This window comes from Panthera onca, chromosome D3, assembly GCF_046562875.1.
Source record: "Panthera onca isolate mPanOnc1 chromosome D3, mPanOnc1 haplotype 2, whole genome shotgun sequence".
Classification (NCBI taxonomy): domain Eukaryota; kingdom Metazoa; phylum Chordata; class Mammalia; order Carnivora; family Felidae; genus Panthera; species Panthera onca.
Window position 1 is genome coordinate 88595674 of NC_138350.1, and position 19369 is coordinate 88615042.

Below are 19369 nucleotides of genomic sequence, written 5' to 3' on the forward strand. Positions count from 1 at the left end.
TAGTTTCTCAGGATGTAGATTCTGTATCAATAGAAATGATCTTCCCTGACAACCCATACCTCTCAATCACTACGTACAAAGACAGAGACGAATTTGTCGCTCACACGTGCTGGATGACTTTGAATCCTGGTCTCACACCCAGGTTGTACTCCCTTGACTTGTTAAATACCAGCAGGTATCAGTAGGTGTTAAACTGTATTATTTTTGCAAGTACAGGAAAACCTTACATCACAAGTAACCTGTTATGCAAATGTTCTGCAAGACAAGCAAACATTTCTAATACATTTTAACTTGATAAATGAGCCATGTCTTGTAATGAGTAGAACATGATGCTGAATGTCACATGATCACAACTGAGCCAATGGTTCTTGAAATTCGCTTTGATATGTGAGTGCTTTGGATTACAAATATGTTTCTGGAATGAATTATACTCACAAACCAAGGTTTTACTGTATTAGTATTAATGTGATACATTAGCTCTGTGTACTTGGGACAGCATATTACTCTTCCAATGTGGATTATACATGTTAAGGTTTTACGGAGAATTGTTGTATCTGTTTGGATGTATATTTGGACTAGGATTTTCCTTTGGTACAAGTACCTTTTATGAGCATGATTTAGGGTCTGAAATACAAAACATCTGAATTTTACCAAACCTCCTCAGGCTATGAGCATGATAAGGTCACATTATCATTTATCTCCAGAATTATCAAGCCCTTGGCCCCATCAGTATAATCCCCTCCATCAAAGTCAATTTCAATTATTTCTGGGAATCCTCAGAAAGTACCCATACGTTCTGGAGGGCAAGTCTCTGAGGTCCTCACTCACATCTGCTTACACAACAGCCACACCAGGATGACCCCCACTAGGAGCACTGCTTCCGGCGTCTTCTGTGAGAATTCTGCCTGCCTGACGCTTGTCCTCCAGCCCTCCCCAAGCTTCACAGTTGTCCATGGTGCTCCTTACAGAACTGGGGAGAATGTCCTTTCCCCAGTAAGCTGATGCCCTTAGTCCCCAAGGCCAGGCCACCCACCTCACGCAGGCTCATGTGATGGCAGCCCTTTTAGCTTCTGTGGGCAGCCCCCTCTTTCCATGGGGGTCAGGCTTTGAGGCAGGGAGGCTCCATAAGACAAACTGGGCAGGTTTCTGGATCTGACTTTCACACTGTGGCCTACAATCACTAAAACACAGAGAGATTTATTCTTTATCAAGGCTCCAGCACACAAGACGGAGGAGTTTCAAACTTGAGAGGGACGGGGAGAGAATCTTGGCAGAAAGCACTTTCACCAAGTGATCCGAGGGAACACCATCAGAAATGGGGCAATTTGAAATTGCATGCCACCCCATGGGACATGGTGAGGACACAGCACCACTTTGGGGGTGTCCCTGCCAAAGACAGATAACCTGAATGTAATCATGATAAAACAGCAGTAAATCCCAAACTGAGGAATACTCTCTAAGACAACTGCCCTGTGATCTTCAAAAGTGTCAGGGGAGTAAAAAGCAAAGAAAGTCTGAAAACCATTCCGGTTTTCGAAGGAGCCTCAAGACAGGGGACACATACGTGCATCCTGTGATTCTCATGGGGACTGTTTTCCCACAAAGGGCATTACTAGGACAACCGGTGATGTTTGAACGGAGCAGTAATCACGTATTGATGATAATTTCCTGACTGTGATGACTGTGTCATGTATGAAACACACCTGAAATATTCCAGAGTGATGGGGCATCAGGTTGGCAACGGACTCTCATATAGATCAGGAAAATAAAAGGTCTTCTTCATGCTGGGTTTCCAACTTCTTTATAAATTTAAGATTGTTCCAAATTTTTAAAAATTGAAACAAAAAATACAACAAGAATAAACTGTACTGCTTTTCAAAATGGGCTTGACGTGTTTGGAACACACTTTTTTTCCTGGCTTTTATTACCTACCCCTTTTTGTCTGCCATCTTCCCAGAATTGTTTGTGTCCGCTCCTACGAATTGTAAAATGTTTCCAAGTTACTCAATCCTCTTGGAAATGGAAGTAAAATTTCTTGTCAATCTAAATCTCTCAGCCCAAGATCTCCTGAAGTTTCATTTTTCTCTGACACAAGAAGGAAAAAGATTCCTGACTGCCAAAAAGAGTTCCTTACGCTCAACATAAAACATCCTGCAAATAATTTGTGTCAAGGTTGCTGAAAAGTTATCTGAGAAAGAAATTAGAAATTGTCTTTTTCTCATTATATACCTTCTGCTAACCCTCTCCTTCATCTGGATAGCAGACATGCTGGGTACAATATTCTACCTGTCACTGTGGCTTAATAGAAATCCAGAGAGACACCACAAAAAGCAATGTCTCTTATTGATCATGCTGAAGATATTTATGACAGTATGGCCATCGTGTCAAGTTTTATTCCATTAATGCTAAAATAGATGAGTTTGTCTTATTTCCAGGCATCTGAAAATCCTCTGCATTAAAGGTCTATTTACTTGAGCTGCATCAATAATCTAAAATAATAAGAAGAAAGAAGGAAAGACCAGCAGATCTACAATTTTTCATTTCATGTAGAGGTCCTCTTGCCTTATTCGACATGAACTATGCCTGCCTCATGCTGGTTGACTATTGTAGGGATGCACGTGAAATACATTTCCTGCTTTTAGCATTTCACCCAGCTATATTACATACACATAGTTCACTGCCACGTTTAAAAAAAGATATTATTAAAAAAGCTTTCTTTCTTTTTTCTTTTTTTAATGTTTATTTATTTTTGACAGAGAGAGGGTATGGGCGGGGCGGGGGGGGGGGGGAGTGGTTAGAGAGAGAGGGAGACACAGAATCTGAAGCAGGCTCCAGGCTCTGAGCTGCCAGCACACAGCCCGACGCGGGGCTCAAACTCACGAACGGCTAGATGATGATCTGAGCCAAATTCGGATGCTCAGATGACTGAGTCACCCAGGCACCCCAGAAAAGCATTCTTAATTAGTGCATCATTCACCTAGCAAGATTCAGGCTGGTGAGTTAATGGCTGGTAAACATTCCCCGATTTCAATTCTTCCATCTTCCTCGTTACCTGACCACTGACACAGTCATGGCCAACCTTTCTCATGGCCACAGAAGCCAATTTTTTTTCCCTGCACGGGTCTAAAATATATATATTTCTGAGAAGAGAATTTGAAATAAGACAGATTCTCAGTATTGAACACACACGCAAAACAAACCAAAAAGTAAATAGTGCATGTCTGAATATTAAGTATGTGAACTGAATGAGTGTTGTCAACTTTTTTTTAAATGTATTTATTTTGAGAGATAGAGAGCAAGTGGGAGAGGGGCAGAAAGGGAGGGAGAGAGAATCCCAAGCATGCTCTGAGCTGTCAGAACAGAGCCCGACATGGGGCTCGATCCCACGAACCCTGAGGTGATGACCTGAGCCGAAACCAAGAGCTGGATGCTTAACCGAGTAAGCCACCCAGGTGCCCTGAGTGTTGTCAACTTTTGAAGAGAAATTGACCTATTCCGCTTCACATTTTGCATGTTGCAAAATTAAATATTCTGAATGCTGGAAAGTGGCTACCTTCCTCAGATTACCAATTATCCAAAATTACAATTTAATGCACCAAATGTTTCTAACATAATTAATGTTGTCTTTACGTGTGCAACAAGATGTGTTGAATACTACTTGTCCGTGGCCAGGAACCATGCTGGTGGCAGAGCAGCAAAGATAAATAAGGTAGAATTCCATCCTAACGGCTTCATAGTCCACCAGTAATAGTAAATGAGCCCAGAGATCGAAGTAAATGTGCTCAGAACCCCCACGGGTCCGGTGAGGGTGCGGAGGAAAACAAAATCAGCCCTGGAAATGAGAAGCACCACTGGGATCATGTCTTACAGGCCTTTATTTGGCACAGTGGGAAGGGACAGGAAAAGGGAAGGACATCACCAGGCCCAGAGAGGTGCGGGTAAAGCAGCCCGTGCCGTCAGGGAATGCCGTACCCTGGGGAGTGGCTGACGGTGGAGTAGGGGGCAAGAACTGGGACCTGGGATTGTCAGATAAAGCGACGTCCTTCAGCCCCTCACCTGAGCACTGGCTTAGGTAGGAAATGTGGACGCATTTAAGATGTGAAACTATCTTAAACTTCACAGATGTGAAACTATCTGTGCACAAAGTCTCTTGGATGGGTAAAAACCTCAGCATGCTGCCTTAAATTATCCATGATATAAACATTTGCTCAAGGGTCTGTATGAATCCTGGCAGCCTGATGAAGGAGCTGACCCCATCTTTGGCCTTCCAGCTCTTTCTCCCCTCTGGCACAAAGATGGCGCCACATGAGATAACTATGCTGTCACCTCACCATGTCTCTCGCTCCATAAAAGCTGGGGATTCATGGTCCGCGTAGGGGCAGAGAACAGGGGCAGCTGTGCGTGCCCTGGATGGTCCTCCCCCCACACCTGCCCAATAGATCTTGTCAGTAAGTCACCCTGAATGAAACTGAGTAAATGGTATGGAATAACTTGCTTTTGCTTTTCAGTAAAGTGTCTTCTCAGTCTGGAGAATGCATTACTGACCCTCTTCCACATTCTAACACTTGACATGAAAGATATGTTAAAAATCTAAAAGCAGTCTGGTCTGTTTTGTTCCAAAGCAGTTTACTGTTATTCCCCAAAGAACCGGCAAGCTCAATGTAACATAGAAAAGCAATCAGCAATTGGACATGATAGATGTAGCTCTTTTTGGTTCCTGCAGGGAACCTAAAAAGAAAGTTAACATCACAAAAATCTCATGAATTTAGTGAAATGGGGGAAGCATTTCATAGCCATATGAATCCTTAAAAGCTCAGAATTTTTATTTTTTAATGATGTCAGGTACATCCATCAACCAAAACCAGATTAGCAATGGTTAACCCAGTGGACACACTGAGAAATTATGAAATACACCTATATAAAAACACTCTATAATAGGCACGTGGTCCCATCTCTCCCCTCTTGCCAAACTCCCCCACGGATAATCCTTGCATGTGGCCCTAACTCCTGTCCCCTAGCTTAATTCTCAAGTCCACCCTTGCTCCCACTGTTCTGAGAACACTTCAGGTTCACCTGTTCACGCCTACTGGATTTGCATCCTGTTTAAGCTCTGCTGGAGTGGCAGCTGGTTTCTTGAAAAGAACCACAAAGACATCTCCTGTTCTAACAATATGATCTTATCACCTTGTCCCAGCCACATTAAGAGGCGGGGTCGATGCCCCTTCCCCATGAACTGGGATGACTTTCGTCACTGTCTCCACTACTAGAGTACAGAGAAGTGGCACTACGTGACTTCTAAGGTGACTCACAAAGGGCGATACAGCGCATGAGCCCTCTATCCCTCCCTCCCCCAGGGCTCTCACCCTCGGCACGCAGCCACCATGCTGCGAGGAAGTCCAGACCACAGCAGAAGGACATGAGGGGGCAACCCCAGCTGACATCCCAGTTGACAGCACTGACCACCAGACATCCTTCCTTAAGGGTTGTTCACTCTTATGTGGGAAGACAAGGAAAAGAAATGTATTGACATGGCTGAGTGATGAACACCATGGGAGGGAGATCACCGAGTGCAAAGGGAGCACAGGAGGGACTCCTAGCCTAACATGGGAGACATGGGGGTGGGAGAGGGTAGTCAGAGGAGTTTCCAAGGGGGGTGAGAGAAGTTTTCCAGAGCAAAGTGTTTCACTCCAGGGACAGGAATGTCTACACTGAGACTCGAAAGATAAGGAGTGGTGGAGGAGGGCGGCAGAGAGGGAAGAAGTACACATCCAGGCACCTTCACCGTCGAACGCTACCCATATCTTCCAGCTTTACTTTCTCCTTATTCTCTCCATGCCCTTCCTAGGCTACAGTTACACACAACCAAGTATGCAGTCACAGCGTTTGCTCGACAAGGAAACACTGTCTCAGGGCCCGCAATTACATGGACAGATGTGGTCACTACCAAGAGTTCATTGTCCAGTGAGGGAGTGTGATTATTTCACCCAGTAATTCATCCTCATCGGACCCATTTATTAAGATGCAAAGATGACTTTCCAGGATGTGGGCCCATAACACAAGAATACAAGAAAGGCAGATCGGAATAGATAAGGCGTACAAGTTAGGGAGAAGTTGAATGTGGGATGCTTATAATCATTTAATTGAAGATATCCAGCTGGCAATCGCAAACAGAGGTTCAAGGAAAGCGGTCTGCCCTACAGATGGTAGTCCGGCATGGTGACTGCCAGCACATCACCGTGGTAGGACAGCAGGTTGGCACCACCGGGATAGCAGGGTGGCTCAGTGGCTAAGCACCCAAGTACTGGCATCAGACGGAGTTCAAATCCAAGCCCCCCCACCTCTCAGCTCCTACCCTCTCCCAGCCTCATCTATGAAATGGGGATGACCGTGAAGTCCCCCTTAAAGAGCTTGCGTGAGAATAAAATAACGATGGGTGCTGTTATCTGGGAGACACGTTGTTTACCATTAGGTATGGGATGAGCAGAATCAACTCACTTTTGACAGCGTTTGGTAAGAGGAAATCATCTGTCTCCCTTACATTCGGGCATCCTCCCAAAGAGCTGAAGACAGTTATATAACCTAACCCGCTCCTTTCGACACTGGCTGCTGGGAGACTGAGTTAAATGTAATATTCAGTCAAGATAACCACGTATATGGCACATTAGCACTGACGGCATTTCCCTTCCTCTGCCTTCCATATTGGTTTGATTTTGCATTTTAATGGTTTTCCTCAACTATCACTTCATACCAAATTGCCTCAAAGGCTTTTTGGGAAGCAAATGTCACGTACGTATAAATAAATAAAATTCACCGAAGGAAAACAACTGGGCGCTATAAAAAACACAGGGTGCTTCAGCGATGCCTATTTGAAATAACGCAGACCGAACCGAATTCCTCGTTTTAAAAGTGGCGCCCCCGGAGACCCAGCGCAAACGCCCTGCTCCAGGCTGGCGTGGCTCCACACTCGCCCCCAAATGCTCCCACCTGCCGGCACCTGCTTCCCAGGCCCCTCCGAGACCCTCCTCTGCTGCAAGCTCCTCTCTCACGCCTCTTGCCCTTCTGTATCCTCTTCTCGGGGTTGGGGGGGGGGGGGGTCCCGGTTTGTGGCTTGACATACCACGCACACGGCCAGGACTCGCAAAGCTGAGTCGCCAACTTCTCCCCCCGGCGCCCGATTCACGTATCCATCTGCGTCCTTAATATTTCCACTCGAGAAGGTGAGACTCGTTTTCTATTCGGCGCGGCCAAAACTCAGCTCCCGATTCTCACCTTAGGCCACCTCCGACCGCTGCCAGACTCGCTCCTCCCGCGAGCTGACATCTTTCCATCTGCACAACTTCACCTGCTCCAGGCTGCCGTCAGCATTCAGACGGACAGCGGCGACGGCGCGGTCTGCATTCAAGCCACCGTTTGGTTCAGGGCATCCTCTGGTTACTGGTCCCCCTCGCAAACAGAGTGAGACTCGTGGCGGTCTGCACCACAAGAAGAGAGAAGGCTAAAGCTCTTGCTGGGATCTGCAAGGTCCCGTGAAAAGGGCCCCTGCAAACGCCTGACTTCATCCCTTCACCCGCCTCCGCCTCAGACAGCCACCGGCTCTCGCCTGCCTCCCTGTCTTTCGGTGCTGGGCTCCTCTCTGTCTCTGGGGATTCTTGCCGAAATGCTCCCTCCTGGGCCATCTCGCTGCCTCCTCTCATCGTGTGGATCTCAACTCAAAGGTTACCCACTCAGGGAGGCCCCCCGGCGCCCTCAGCCTCCCCCAGCGACCGTCTGAGCCATCACCTGGCATCTCCAAGGACCCCTACCGAGTGCAGAGAGATCACAAGGTGCCCCACTGCAAAGCCGAAGGCGTGAAGAAGGAGGCAGTCTCTCTCCCATCCTCCAGGAGCTGGAGCATCGTCCCCGTGACCTAAACAGAGTCTACCCGGGACCCCTGCCCCCACGAGGGACTCTGCCCTCAGCTGAGGGGCCAGAAGTCGCGGAGAGGGCGGAGCTGAGAGTCCAGGGGTGGCCTGCTTCCAGCCTCCCCAGCGCTGTGCGGACCGCAGAGGGAAGGCACGTGTTTCTATGACAAGGCCTCGGCGGCGCCTCGCCTCTCCTTACTCCCGGCCAAGCCTTCTGGTGGATTCTGGAAGCAGCCAAACACACGTCCAAAACGCCTTTTCTGTTTCAGTTGACCAATTTGTGCTATTTGCCACTAAGAACTCTGACTGGTTCATACTCTCCACTATCCAAAATTAATTTCTTTGTGTATTTTTTTTTACATGTTTTCTATCCATCTTCCCTTCTAAAGAGGTAGAGTCGGTGCAGAAAACGTGCCTTCCTCACCAGTGTGAGCCTAGTACTTAGTAGGTTCTCAATAAATATTGGTCACCTGATTGAAGTGAGTCTAAGCCTCTTATGAACAGAAATATTCTGTATTTTATATTCTCCCTTATAGCCTCAAAGACACTCCTGCAGATTTAAAAAGAAAGTCACCAATTTATATTTAAATTCTGGAAAAAGTAAGATTAAAAAAAAAGTTTTGAAGGGATTTTGAGATGGTAAAGACACTGATGCCAAGACCAAATGCTACATATCTCTGATTCATCCATTTGAATTCAAGCCAGAAGTATCTAAAACGAACTACAAATCTGGTAGCTGTGAAGCTACCTAATACCTTGTGGGTGCAGGCCACTCAGCAATCACGTCCACATATGACATGCCCCCTCAAGGCCTCTAGGACAAAGCCCTGTCTGCAGTGTCCTTTCCTGGGGCAAAGACCGAATTCCACCATAATAAGGCTCCTGTACACTTGTTCCCAGTGATCGTCACACACTGACGAGCATCTGAGGAAGATCGGGACCAGGATTGATGGTGAGCCCCTAATCTGTCCAGTGTGCACCAGGCACAGTGGTTCCATGTGCCCTCTTCCTCCTGGCTTTTCTAGGACTTTCCACCTTTGTGCATACGTGGAAGACCAGTAGGTTTAGAACTACACCCATTCCTATTATGCTAAGTGAAATGAGTCAGTCAGAGAAAGACAAGTATCATATGACTTCACTCGTGTGAGGACTTCAAGAGACAAAACAGATGAACAGAAGGGAAGGGAAACAAAAATAACATAAAAACAGGGAGGGGGACAAAACAGAAGAGACTCATAAATATGGAGAACAGACTGAGGGTTACTGGAGGGGTCGTGGGAGGGGGGATGGTCTAAATGGGTAAGGGGCGCTGAGGAATCTACTCCTGAAATCATTGTTGCACTATATACTAATTTGGATGTAAATTTAAAAAAATAAAAACTTAAATTAAAAAAAAAAAGAACTACACCCATTGCTAAGGATGCTTCCATCCAATGAGATAAAGTATTCTGCCTCCAATAGATGAATTGGAAATGAGACCAATAGAGAGAAAGAGAGAAATTCAATAATAGAAAGAAACTCAAGGCTACCCAACTGGGGACAATACTCAGCTGTTTTACCAGAGCTACAGAGAGCCAAGTGACCAGCACAGAGCCAGACATATGGTCAGCACTAAGAAACAGGCACTGACAAACGAATAAAAACACAGAGCTCATCTACCTCTCCCTAGATTTGGGGTCCTTAAGTTTTTTTAGGGCACAATTTCCTCTGAGGGGCCATAATGAATGCTATAGACCCTACTCCTGGGAAGCGCATATGTGCTGACTTGTATGATATTTTGCACAATATCAGTGCTGCCATGGTCCGTCGGAAGCAAGTTCCTGGAGTCCCTAGAAGTCCTCAGACCTGGGTTAAGAACCCACAGCCCAGACTTAACCAACACGGAAAGTCTCTGAAGGAGGGAGCTACGCAGGAGGGAGGGAGGGAATGAGGAGTCTAAGATTTGCAAAACGAAGGAGAGACAATTCGAGCAGCCCAGGGGCCAGGAACCATCGGGCCAGTGTCTCCATCTGCCGAGCACACAGCGGGACCCTGGAGAGACCACCTCACTTCCCTGCACCAACTCTTCTTCCGTCTCCAAGATATCGGCGGCTGGCATGAACGATTCCGAGAGCCCTTTGGACTCCACATCCAATGACACTGTACGACACTCATTGAGACTTTCCTCTCTGTCAACCCATCAAGTTGACAAAGTTCTCTAGGAACAACAACAACAAAAATGTCACTAAAGTCTCTTACCCTTTTAGGAAAAAAAAAAAAAATTCCCAAATAAGGTGCTCCCTTAAATAGCTATCTGCCTGTCTCAGTACATAGCTGGAATTGTCACTTGAGAACAAATGTAAAAGAATCAATCAAGAGGCTTCATAAATATTCCAAGCTCTTCCCTCCCACCACCTCCACAGAGCTCTGCAAAGCACTCGCTGTGACAGTGAACCCCGACGCTTGTCTGTCTTCTTACGTGGGGGAGGTCACAGCAGACCCACCACTTGTGCCACTAGGCAGTAGGAAGTGGTGCCAGCAAGTTCAACAGCGAATTCTGGCCGCAAAGGATTCCAATTCAGAAACTTCGTGTAAGTTCGAACATAAAGCTCACAGTCTCATGAGATGAATCAGAGCAGTGGTTCGGCCGCACGTGCTGATGAGGTCTGACGCACTCTGTGCAGAAGCCATGGGCACTAACGTCGACACAGGTACGATGTCTCCTGGCCCCAAGGGAGGGACGCCCCAAATGTTACTTTTCATGCAGATTAAAATCATGGACGGGGCATCTGGCTAGCTCAGTCAGAGGAACACACAACTCGTGATCTCAGGGTTGTGAGTTCGAGCTCCATGTTGGGTCTAGAGATTATTTAAAATCTTTATAAAAACTTAAAAAAAAAAAAAAAAATAGGGGCACCTGGATGGTTCAGTCAGTTAAGCAACTGACTTCGGCTCTGGTCACGATCTCGTGGTTCGTGCCCCGTGCCAGGCTCTGTGCTGACAGCTCAGAGCCTGGAGCCTGCTTCAGATTCCGTGTCTCCCTCTCTCTTTGTTCCTCCCCTGCTCGTTCTCTGTCTCTCTGTGTCTCTCAAAAATAAATAGACGTTAAAAACGAAAAAAAAAAAATAATAAAATAAAAATCATGGCGATTTCCTCATCCATGGAAAGCTCGCTCCTATGGCTTTCGGTATTGGGACAGTCCACACACAGTAAGTGTAAATATACTTTTTAAGAATCCCTCTTTTTATATGGACACTTTTGAGGAAACAAAAAGCTGAAATCCGTTGTTTGAATAGTAAAAAAAGATTCACTGCGAAATTTCCTCGTGTCACGGTTTTCTTCTTCACTGGTGGGTGTTATCCTCAGACCAAGAGTGTAATGATTTCGTCTCCCAGAGCTTCCTATTCTGGGTTTGTGGCACATCCCCCACACAGCCCCCGCCTCACTGCAGGGCCAGTAAGTGGCACAGCTCCTTCTTTCAGTCACTAGGGTTTCTTTCTTAGAGAGAGAGAGAGAGAGCCCATCAAGCTGGTTACTCACAAAACAGCCCTTCATTTCAGAGCTCGTAAGGAGTTTCCATTAAAAGAAATAGGAGAAGGCAGGCGTCATTTCTCTGGGATGAAGACATGAACTGTCACATGAGGCAGCCACAGTGCAGCCGGTGGGCAGGTGGAGGGACATCCATCTGCTGGGGGCTCCCTTTGCAGGGGAAACCATCGTCACACTCAAGGCCAAGGTCAGGGCATGCTGGCCTGGGATGCGCTGTGTCCTGATCTTGTCTCGTCAGTGCAGACCAGGCAGGCGTCTCCTTCACCCTGGGAGGCTCTGTGGCTCAGCTAACAGAGTAACAAATCCTTCGGGCAACGTGGGGGCCGTGGGGTCAGCCCTGTGCCAGGCACTAGAGACCCAGAAACAAGCCAGACACGCAGTTCCTGCTGCGTCCCACTGGTAAGACGTAGCTCACGAAGATGAAAGCAAATAAAACAGGAGCGCACACCAGCCAGCAACCAGCTAAGCAAGGCGAGGGGTCCTTACAGTGTCACGGGTGTGGGGTTGGACCCCTCAGGATGGGGTGCTCAGGACTCACCTCCCTGGGTGCTGTCATAGATCATGGGGACTCCTTCTTCTTGAAGGCTGAGTAGTATTCCACTGTATGAACATACATGAAGCATTTTCTTTACCCATTCATCCATCAGTGGTCTTTAGGTGGTTTCTGTATCTCAGCTATAGTGATTAGTGCTGCAGTGAACATGAGAATGCTAATATCTCCTCAATACCCTGAGTTCAATTCCTTTGGAGACATTGCCAGACACAGGATCATTGGATCCTATGGTAGTTCTGGTTTTGATTTTTTGAGGAAGCATGATTCCACTTATATGAGGTATCTAAAGTAGAATCAAAGCGTAGATTGGTGGTCACCAGGGGCTGGGGGGAGCGGGGACTGGGGAGTCCCAGTCAATGGGCATATAGTTTCAGTTAAGCACAATGAATGAGCCCTAGAAGCCCGCTGACCATCACTGCGCCTATAATCAGCAGTCCTGCACTGCACACTCAAAAACCTTTCAAGAGGCAAGATCCCATGTTGGGTTCTCATCACAGCAAAGTAAAATTTAAAAAATAAATAAATAAAGGATTTGACAACTAATTCACACCAAGGTGCTAGTGCTGGTAAGGGCAAAGCGATTTACCACCGAAATGCATTTGTAGAAATATTAAGAAACGATTCTTGACTAATGTAACAGCAGGATTTCAGGCATCGGCTTGTAGCTTCCTGGCTTTCCTCAAAACACCGTATTAAAACATTTCTCTTCTGCCATCAGAGGTTGTCACCAGCACAGAGACTCACGCCATGAATCGTTACCCTTGCTTACATAGAGCCCCAGTGACATCACCTCTAAAAGGTTATTTAGCCAAAGGGTCACCATTGGGTCAGCAACGTTTAATGACCACCTACTCTGTGATGCCCAAGATGCCAGGCGCGGTTTTTGACAAGTACAAACGTGGAATCCACTGGAGGTCACAGTGAGGCAGCTCAGTGAGATGCCATCCTGTACCTCCCTCCTGTGAATGAGACACACATCCCATGCAACGTGAAACATCCAACTGATTTATTTATCTTTCTTCTACGAGCAATTATAAGGAAGCAAAACAAGTTAGAAGGCAGAGGGCTAGGGTCTAGAGGTAATTTATTCCGACTTCATACTCTCCGAGGATTTAATAAAAGGTAGTAAATCCTAAACTAAACACAGTCAGCAGCAGGGAGCTGCTCAAAATTTATTCTACTCTAGATTAGTGATGATTAAGTCACACTGTGGTCTATTTTAAAATACAGTGCTTTTCAGTACTGCATATGTTTAAAACATTCAGTTTTCTCCTCTGGCTTAAAACAAAGAATATAATTCCTTCATTTTTTCAACAATACTTCTTAAATTTTCCTTCTCCTCCACAGCTGAGAAAGGGCTTCCTTGTCTGAAATACAGCTTCTGCAACCATAAAACAAGGAAATTTATTTTTTAACTATATTGCATGAGAATGTGCACAATTTTTCAAAGTAGCAACTTTCCATGAATTCAGCAAGGGCACTGGAACTTTCCATGAATTTAACAAGAATTTAAAGAGCCATCTGCATAAAGCTGAGAGATTATTAAATGTAGGGCAAACCAGAGGAGAGGGGTACGCCCCTTCCTCCTGGGCTCCCCCTTAATCCCCTCCTGGTTTCTTCTCACTCCCCAATGTTTCTCTGGGCCGACATCATGCTCTGTGACCGAGGGCTGAGGCTGCTGCCTGTGTGGGCTCCCCCCTCGGAGTCCCGACATCTTGCCCAGGCCTCCCCACAGAATTTAGTTTTCCTGATGATGCTGCTGACCTCTGCAAAGTTCCAAATGTAGGTTCCCAGTCCTTCCCGATGGAATCGAGTGCATTTCCACCCGATAAATATGAAATAAAGAGGCCAGAATTCTCCAAAGGTCTTTGTGCGTCAATTAAAACAACTCCCAACTGCTAAGTGCGGTTCATGTAGGGATGTCCATATAAGACACGTGGCACCCACGATGCCACGTGGGCACCTTTGGGAACACTCAACTCTGACACGAGGCCCTTGGATGCTCCACTGCGTTTCCTCCTTTTCCAGGGCTCTCCACACCCGGCCGCCTGGGGCTGCACATTCAGTGACCCACCCCCACCCTACACTATTGTCATCAGCCGTAATTCATGGCACTTAGGGCAATGATACTCTAGGTACATCAGAACACAGTGGGAATCTCTCTAGTGTTTGCTTTATATACTTTAGCTAATATATAGTAAATTTAGATGGCTCCAACTTTGGGATATGAGCTCAGTCATTCTCGACAAATCTTTGTTGCCTTTTTTATAAAGTCTCGGTGTGGAGCCTTCATCTCGGTACTGCTAACCGGCGGAGGCCTGCACCCAGTAGGGCCCTTCCCGCCTGGGAGAGCAGAGATACTCAGCCCTGGCCCAGAGAAAGAGCAGCAGCACTTGGCAGGGTGGCTCTCCCTGGATTTGCGAGTCTTTAAAGCTGCAAAGAATGACCCTGAAGACAGACTCCTGCCTGCGAGGATTTGGTAGGAAGTGTGTGAACCACGTGATTCCCCTTGGAGTCTTTTAAACGTTTCCTACATCCAAAAGTACGCACTAAGGAAATATGTAAGGTGATAAGTGAAGAGATACGAGGAGATTTCTCGTGGAAAACTGGACAACTATTTAATCCTTCTCAAAGACAGGAAGGTGACTATTTAGCCAAGTAAATTCCCACAGTAATGTATATAAACCATTTCAAAGAGCAGTGTTCTGATTTTCAGATGCCCTACAGAAAAGGCTTCTGCGTGCCTTTCTTATGAGCTTCTGTAACATTTAACAACCCTTCCAGGCTCTACTTTTTTTTTTTTTAATGTTTACTTATTTTTGAGAAAGAGAGAGAGAGAGGAGACAGAGTGTGAGTGGGGGACGGGAAGAGAGAGAGGGAGACACAGAATCCAAAACGGGCTCCAGGCTCTGAACTGTCAGCACAGAGCCCAACACAGGGACTGAACTCACGAACGGCGAGATCATGACCTGAGCCGAAGTCAGACGCCTAACTGACTGAGCCACCCAGGAGCCCAATTCCTGGTTCTACTTTTAATAGAGCAGCGGTAAATAAAAGTAATAATAGTAGAAGGTTCCTTTTAATTTGCAAGGGTTTCTGAACTTTTTGAAGGTCACAGACCTTATTGAGAATCTTCTGAAAGCCAGGGACATCCCTTCAGGTGGATAGGAGTAACATATGTGTCTTCTCAAAGAACTGAATTGTGTCTTCTCAAAACTCAGGTGCTGATCTCCAGAACCTCAGAATGTGACCTTATTTGGAGAGAGGGTCTTCACAGATGTAAGCAAGCTAAAATGGGGACATTAGGATGAACCTCAATCCAATATGACTAATTTCTTTATAGAAAAGGTAAATTTGGACACAGAGACATACGTAACAGGAAAGATGATGAGAAGAGACACAGGAGAAGACAGCCATCTACTGTCTAAGGAAAGAGGCCTGGGGTAGAGTGTTCCCTCCCAGCCTCAAAAGGAACCAGTCCTCCAGAACCTTGATTTTGGACTTCTGGCTTCCAGAAGCGTGAGACAATAAAACTCTTCTGTTTAAGCTACACAGCCAGTGGTACTTTATTAGGGCAGCCTTAGCAAACTAATACTATAATTTCATGAGATTCCTTCATGTTGATATGTGTACCTATAGTTCGTGTCACTGCTGTCTGAACATACCAGGATTTATTTATCCAATCTGCTATTGGTGGACTGTTTCCAAAGTTTTCCAGCATGGAGTGATGCTGTTATAAACACGATAATACATGCCTCTCAGTGTGCATGGACAAGGTTTCTCTAGAAAGCCCAGAACTAGAATCGCCAGATCAAAAACTGCATGTTTCTTCTGTGGAGGTGGTTTGGAAAGTGTATGTGCCAATTTCCATACGTATTACCAGTGTAAAATGGGATCCTTCCACTCCTCTAATCTGCCAAAGCTTGATATCATCACTCATTTTTACCTATCTGCTGGGTGTGAAATTGTATCGTACTGCAGAGATAGGTAGATAGATTCACTGATTGATTTCCATTTACTATTATCAGCATCACTACTTATGTCTTGCATTAATTGATTTTTCAACTTGTAAAAAACCATGAGACGTGATTTGATGTTAATATCTTATGTCTCAAAAGTAGTTTATGACGGGAGCATAGTTCCTAATGAGAGAATTCATCGGCAGCCTTTCCAACACTGTTCACCCCCAGTGACCCCCTCCCCCCAAAATGTTTGTTTCCACATCTAATTATAAGTTCAGAGCGGTTTCAGTGACAATGTGCAGACAAGAACTAGAGACCCCGGGAAACAAGTGCTGTGCTGGTGTCTTTCTAGGTCTGTGTTAGTGCCTGTAATTTTTGGTTACTTTCCTATAGAGTCTTCATTAATAGTAAAATATCATCACCTGGCCATAAAAATCTCATATTTTGGGGGGAAAATGTCATACCTTGGATAGAGTCATCTCATAACAACCTCTAGAGGTAAGAAGAAAAATTGCTCTTAGATCCATAAGTGAGTAAAGCACGCGGGTAGGATTTAATTTCCCAAGTGCCAACCTGCAGGTCAGCGGTAATATTTAAAACAGAGACTGAGTGTCCAATGCCCCATTGCTGCCCCATCCATTAAACGATGCCAGTCCCTTGGCAAGCATTGGCCTTCAGTTCTTGCTCAGAAGAAGCAGAACTTTTGGACACTTCATCTGGTCTTCCTGACATAAGCTTAAACTAGTAGAATCAATATTTTAAAGCTGAAAGGAGCTTTAGAAATCACCCTCGCCCAATCTCTCCCCTCTTGAACATTTCAAAAACAAAACAGAGGAAATGACATTCTTAAAACCACACGCCTGTTTAGCTATAAAACAAAAATAAGAATCCTGGATTTTCTGCATCCCAGAACTGAGCCCCTTCCACAGGACACCCAGACGAGTCACACTGTATCCTGAGAGGCCCAGCATTTTGCAGTCAGCATCTGTGAGAGAAAACCTCGGTTCTCTGGGCACGTCTACAGACCTGAACGAATAGCAGTTAAGGATGGAGATTGGAGATGCAGGGATTTCTCTCCAGGCAAGAAATACTACATGACCAAGGAATTTTATTTTTTCTGTTTGAGAAAGGAATCTGAGTTTGTATTACTGATATAAATAAAATGATGTGCAAAATCACAAAGCTCAGGGGGAAAAGAACAAAAAAATATGAACATAGTGATGCTCTACCAGTTGCATATAAAAACTTTAAGAAAAGATGTCACATAGCGAAAAAAATACTATTTCTTGGGTACTTTCTAGGTGGGCACTGTACTGGTCACTTTACAGACTTTGTCTTACTTGGTTCTCATAAGGTCTTATTATCCCCACTTAACATATGACATAACTGTGGCTTCACAGATGTAAGTAACTGTCCCAAATAAAGCAAATAACAGTTATAATTCAAACTCTATATAATGCCCTATACACACAACTACAATTTGGGGCAGTCAGGATTTTTGCTTTTTGGTTTTTGTTTTTGATGATGATGAAGTAGAAATTCAGCGTAAGTAATTACGAAGAAAACTGAAAGTACACAGAAACAGATCTGTATCTAGATAGACAGACAGATAGATTAGATATAGATAACATTCAGATAGACAGATATAAATATACAGAGAGATGTTAATAAGTGTATCATCACATCACCTGGAGAAAACTGCTTTTAAAATTCAGGTGTACAGGGGTGTCTGGGTGGCTCAGTCAGTTAAGCATCGGACTCTTGATTTTAGCTCAGGTCATGATCTCATGGTGCATGAGCTCAAGCCATGCGTTGGGCTCTGCGCTGACAGTGCAGAGCCTGCTGGGGATTCTCTCTCTCTCTCCCACTCTCTCTACCCCTCCCCACCTCAAAATAAATAAAATTTGAAAAAAATTTTAAAAAGTAAAATTCGGTATACATTGCATTGGACAGGACCCAAAGATGGCTGCCATTATTCCTTCTCTCCCTAAAGGTTCCTACACTCCACCCTCCCGTTGAACTTGGCCTCGTGACGCATCTTGACCAATGGACTGGGCAGAGGCAACGCAATGCTGGCTTTTGGTCTAGCCTTTAAAGATCTGGCAGTTTCTGCCTTTTATCTGAAGAGAAGCCGACCACCAGGTAGAAAGCCCAACTACCCCAGACCACCTTGCTGTGAGCAAGCCTAAGCTAGCCACATGCATCGGCCGCGCAGAGGAAAGCTGAAGCCCCAGGCCTGGGAGAGAAGCCTCCTTGGTCCCACCAGCCACGTCCAACCCCCAGCGAGATAGAGTCATGTGAGCGACCCCAGCCAAACCCAGGAGGAAGGAACCCCAACCCAAGCACCAGCTAGGCCTAGTCAAGCTAGAGAATCACAAGAAGCAATAAATTATTGCTGTTTTACAGCAAAAGATCACTAAGACTTCATCCTCATATTCTCTTGTATGCATGAGTATATGTTTATGTGCATACTCTAAACCTATGTTGTACTCTGCTTTCGTCACTTAGAAACTCTTTCCGTTTTCACTAAATATTCACATTCTTCCATAATGTGACTTTTTTAATGTCTACATAGATCTCCTTGTGTGGCTCTCGTGGTTTGTATGTGACGGGCAGGCAGGTGGCTTGCACATTTTCACTAGGATACACGGCATCCATAGTGAGCAGTCCTGTGTACAAATCTGTGCCCAAATATTTCACTTTCTCTGGATGAATTCTGGGTGCGTAATCAGAGCCTCCAAGGGCTAAATGTTCTTTATGGTTCTGGTCAAACTGTCCTGAACAAAAATCATCCTAATTCTCACTCATACCAGCTGTGAAAGAGGATTGTCACCTCTGTGCCCACAATCTAACACCACCAGGTATGCTTTTTATTACCTGCTTCCAACTTGGTAGATGAAAGACGGTTGGTCTCTCATTGCTGTTCTAATTTGTCTTTCATTAATAGAGGGTGAGACCTTTCTTCCCGAGTGTGAGACGCCCAAGCCCACCACGCTCTGCTGCCTCAACCGCGTGACGACGTCGAACACAATGTCTGACATTCAAGGGTAAGTGGACAAGGCTACTGGGAAAAGACATGGCGGAAAGATTATTTTTAATTCGTGAATGACAGGAATAATTTTGTAGTGGGTCCTAAAGAGTCATAATCCATTGTTCTGACAGAAAAATTTCACAACCCATTGATTTAAAATCACATGGATGGATGCTGACGTTTCTAAAGCATTTGCACCCGCCACTTACACTTGTTACCTACATTTGTAGAGAACTGTAAATCACTTCTCGGGAAGCCATTAACTGAGAAAATACATTTCAGCCTGATAAAACTTCTAAAACCATTAATTTATACTCTTAACTTTTGGCAATAGGAATTAATTCTGAAATTCCTCCTCTACACAAGTTAAACTTTAATTAAATAAACTCTGACT

The 19369-nt window shown here is 45.3% G+C and overlaps 1 protein-coding gene across 1 annotated transcript in view; it reads right to left on the reverse strand.

Annotated features, from left to right (window-relative positions):
- LOC132665033 (uncharacterized) overlaps window positions 1–19005 on the reverse strand; it is a 62157-nt gene extending 43152 nt beyond the window's left edge. Inside the window, exons 1-2 of the mRNA XM_078436019.2 lie at window positions 18822–19005; window positions 7270–7472 (exon numbers count right to left, since the gene is read on the reverse strand). Of these exons, the coding sequence (XP_078292145.1) occupies window positions 7270–7328 (59 nt within the window). The 5' untranslated portion in view covers window positions 7329–7472; window positions 18822–19005. The remainder of the gene's footprint in view (window positions 1–7269; window positions 7473–18821) is intronic.
- Window positions 19006–19369: the final 364 nt, after the last annotated feature.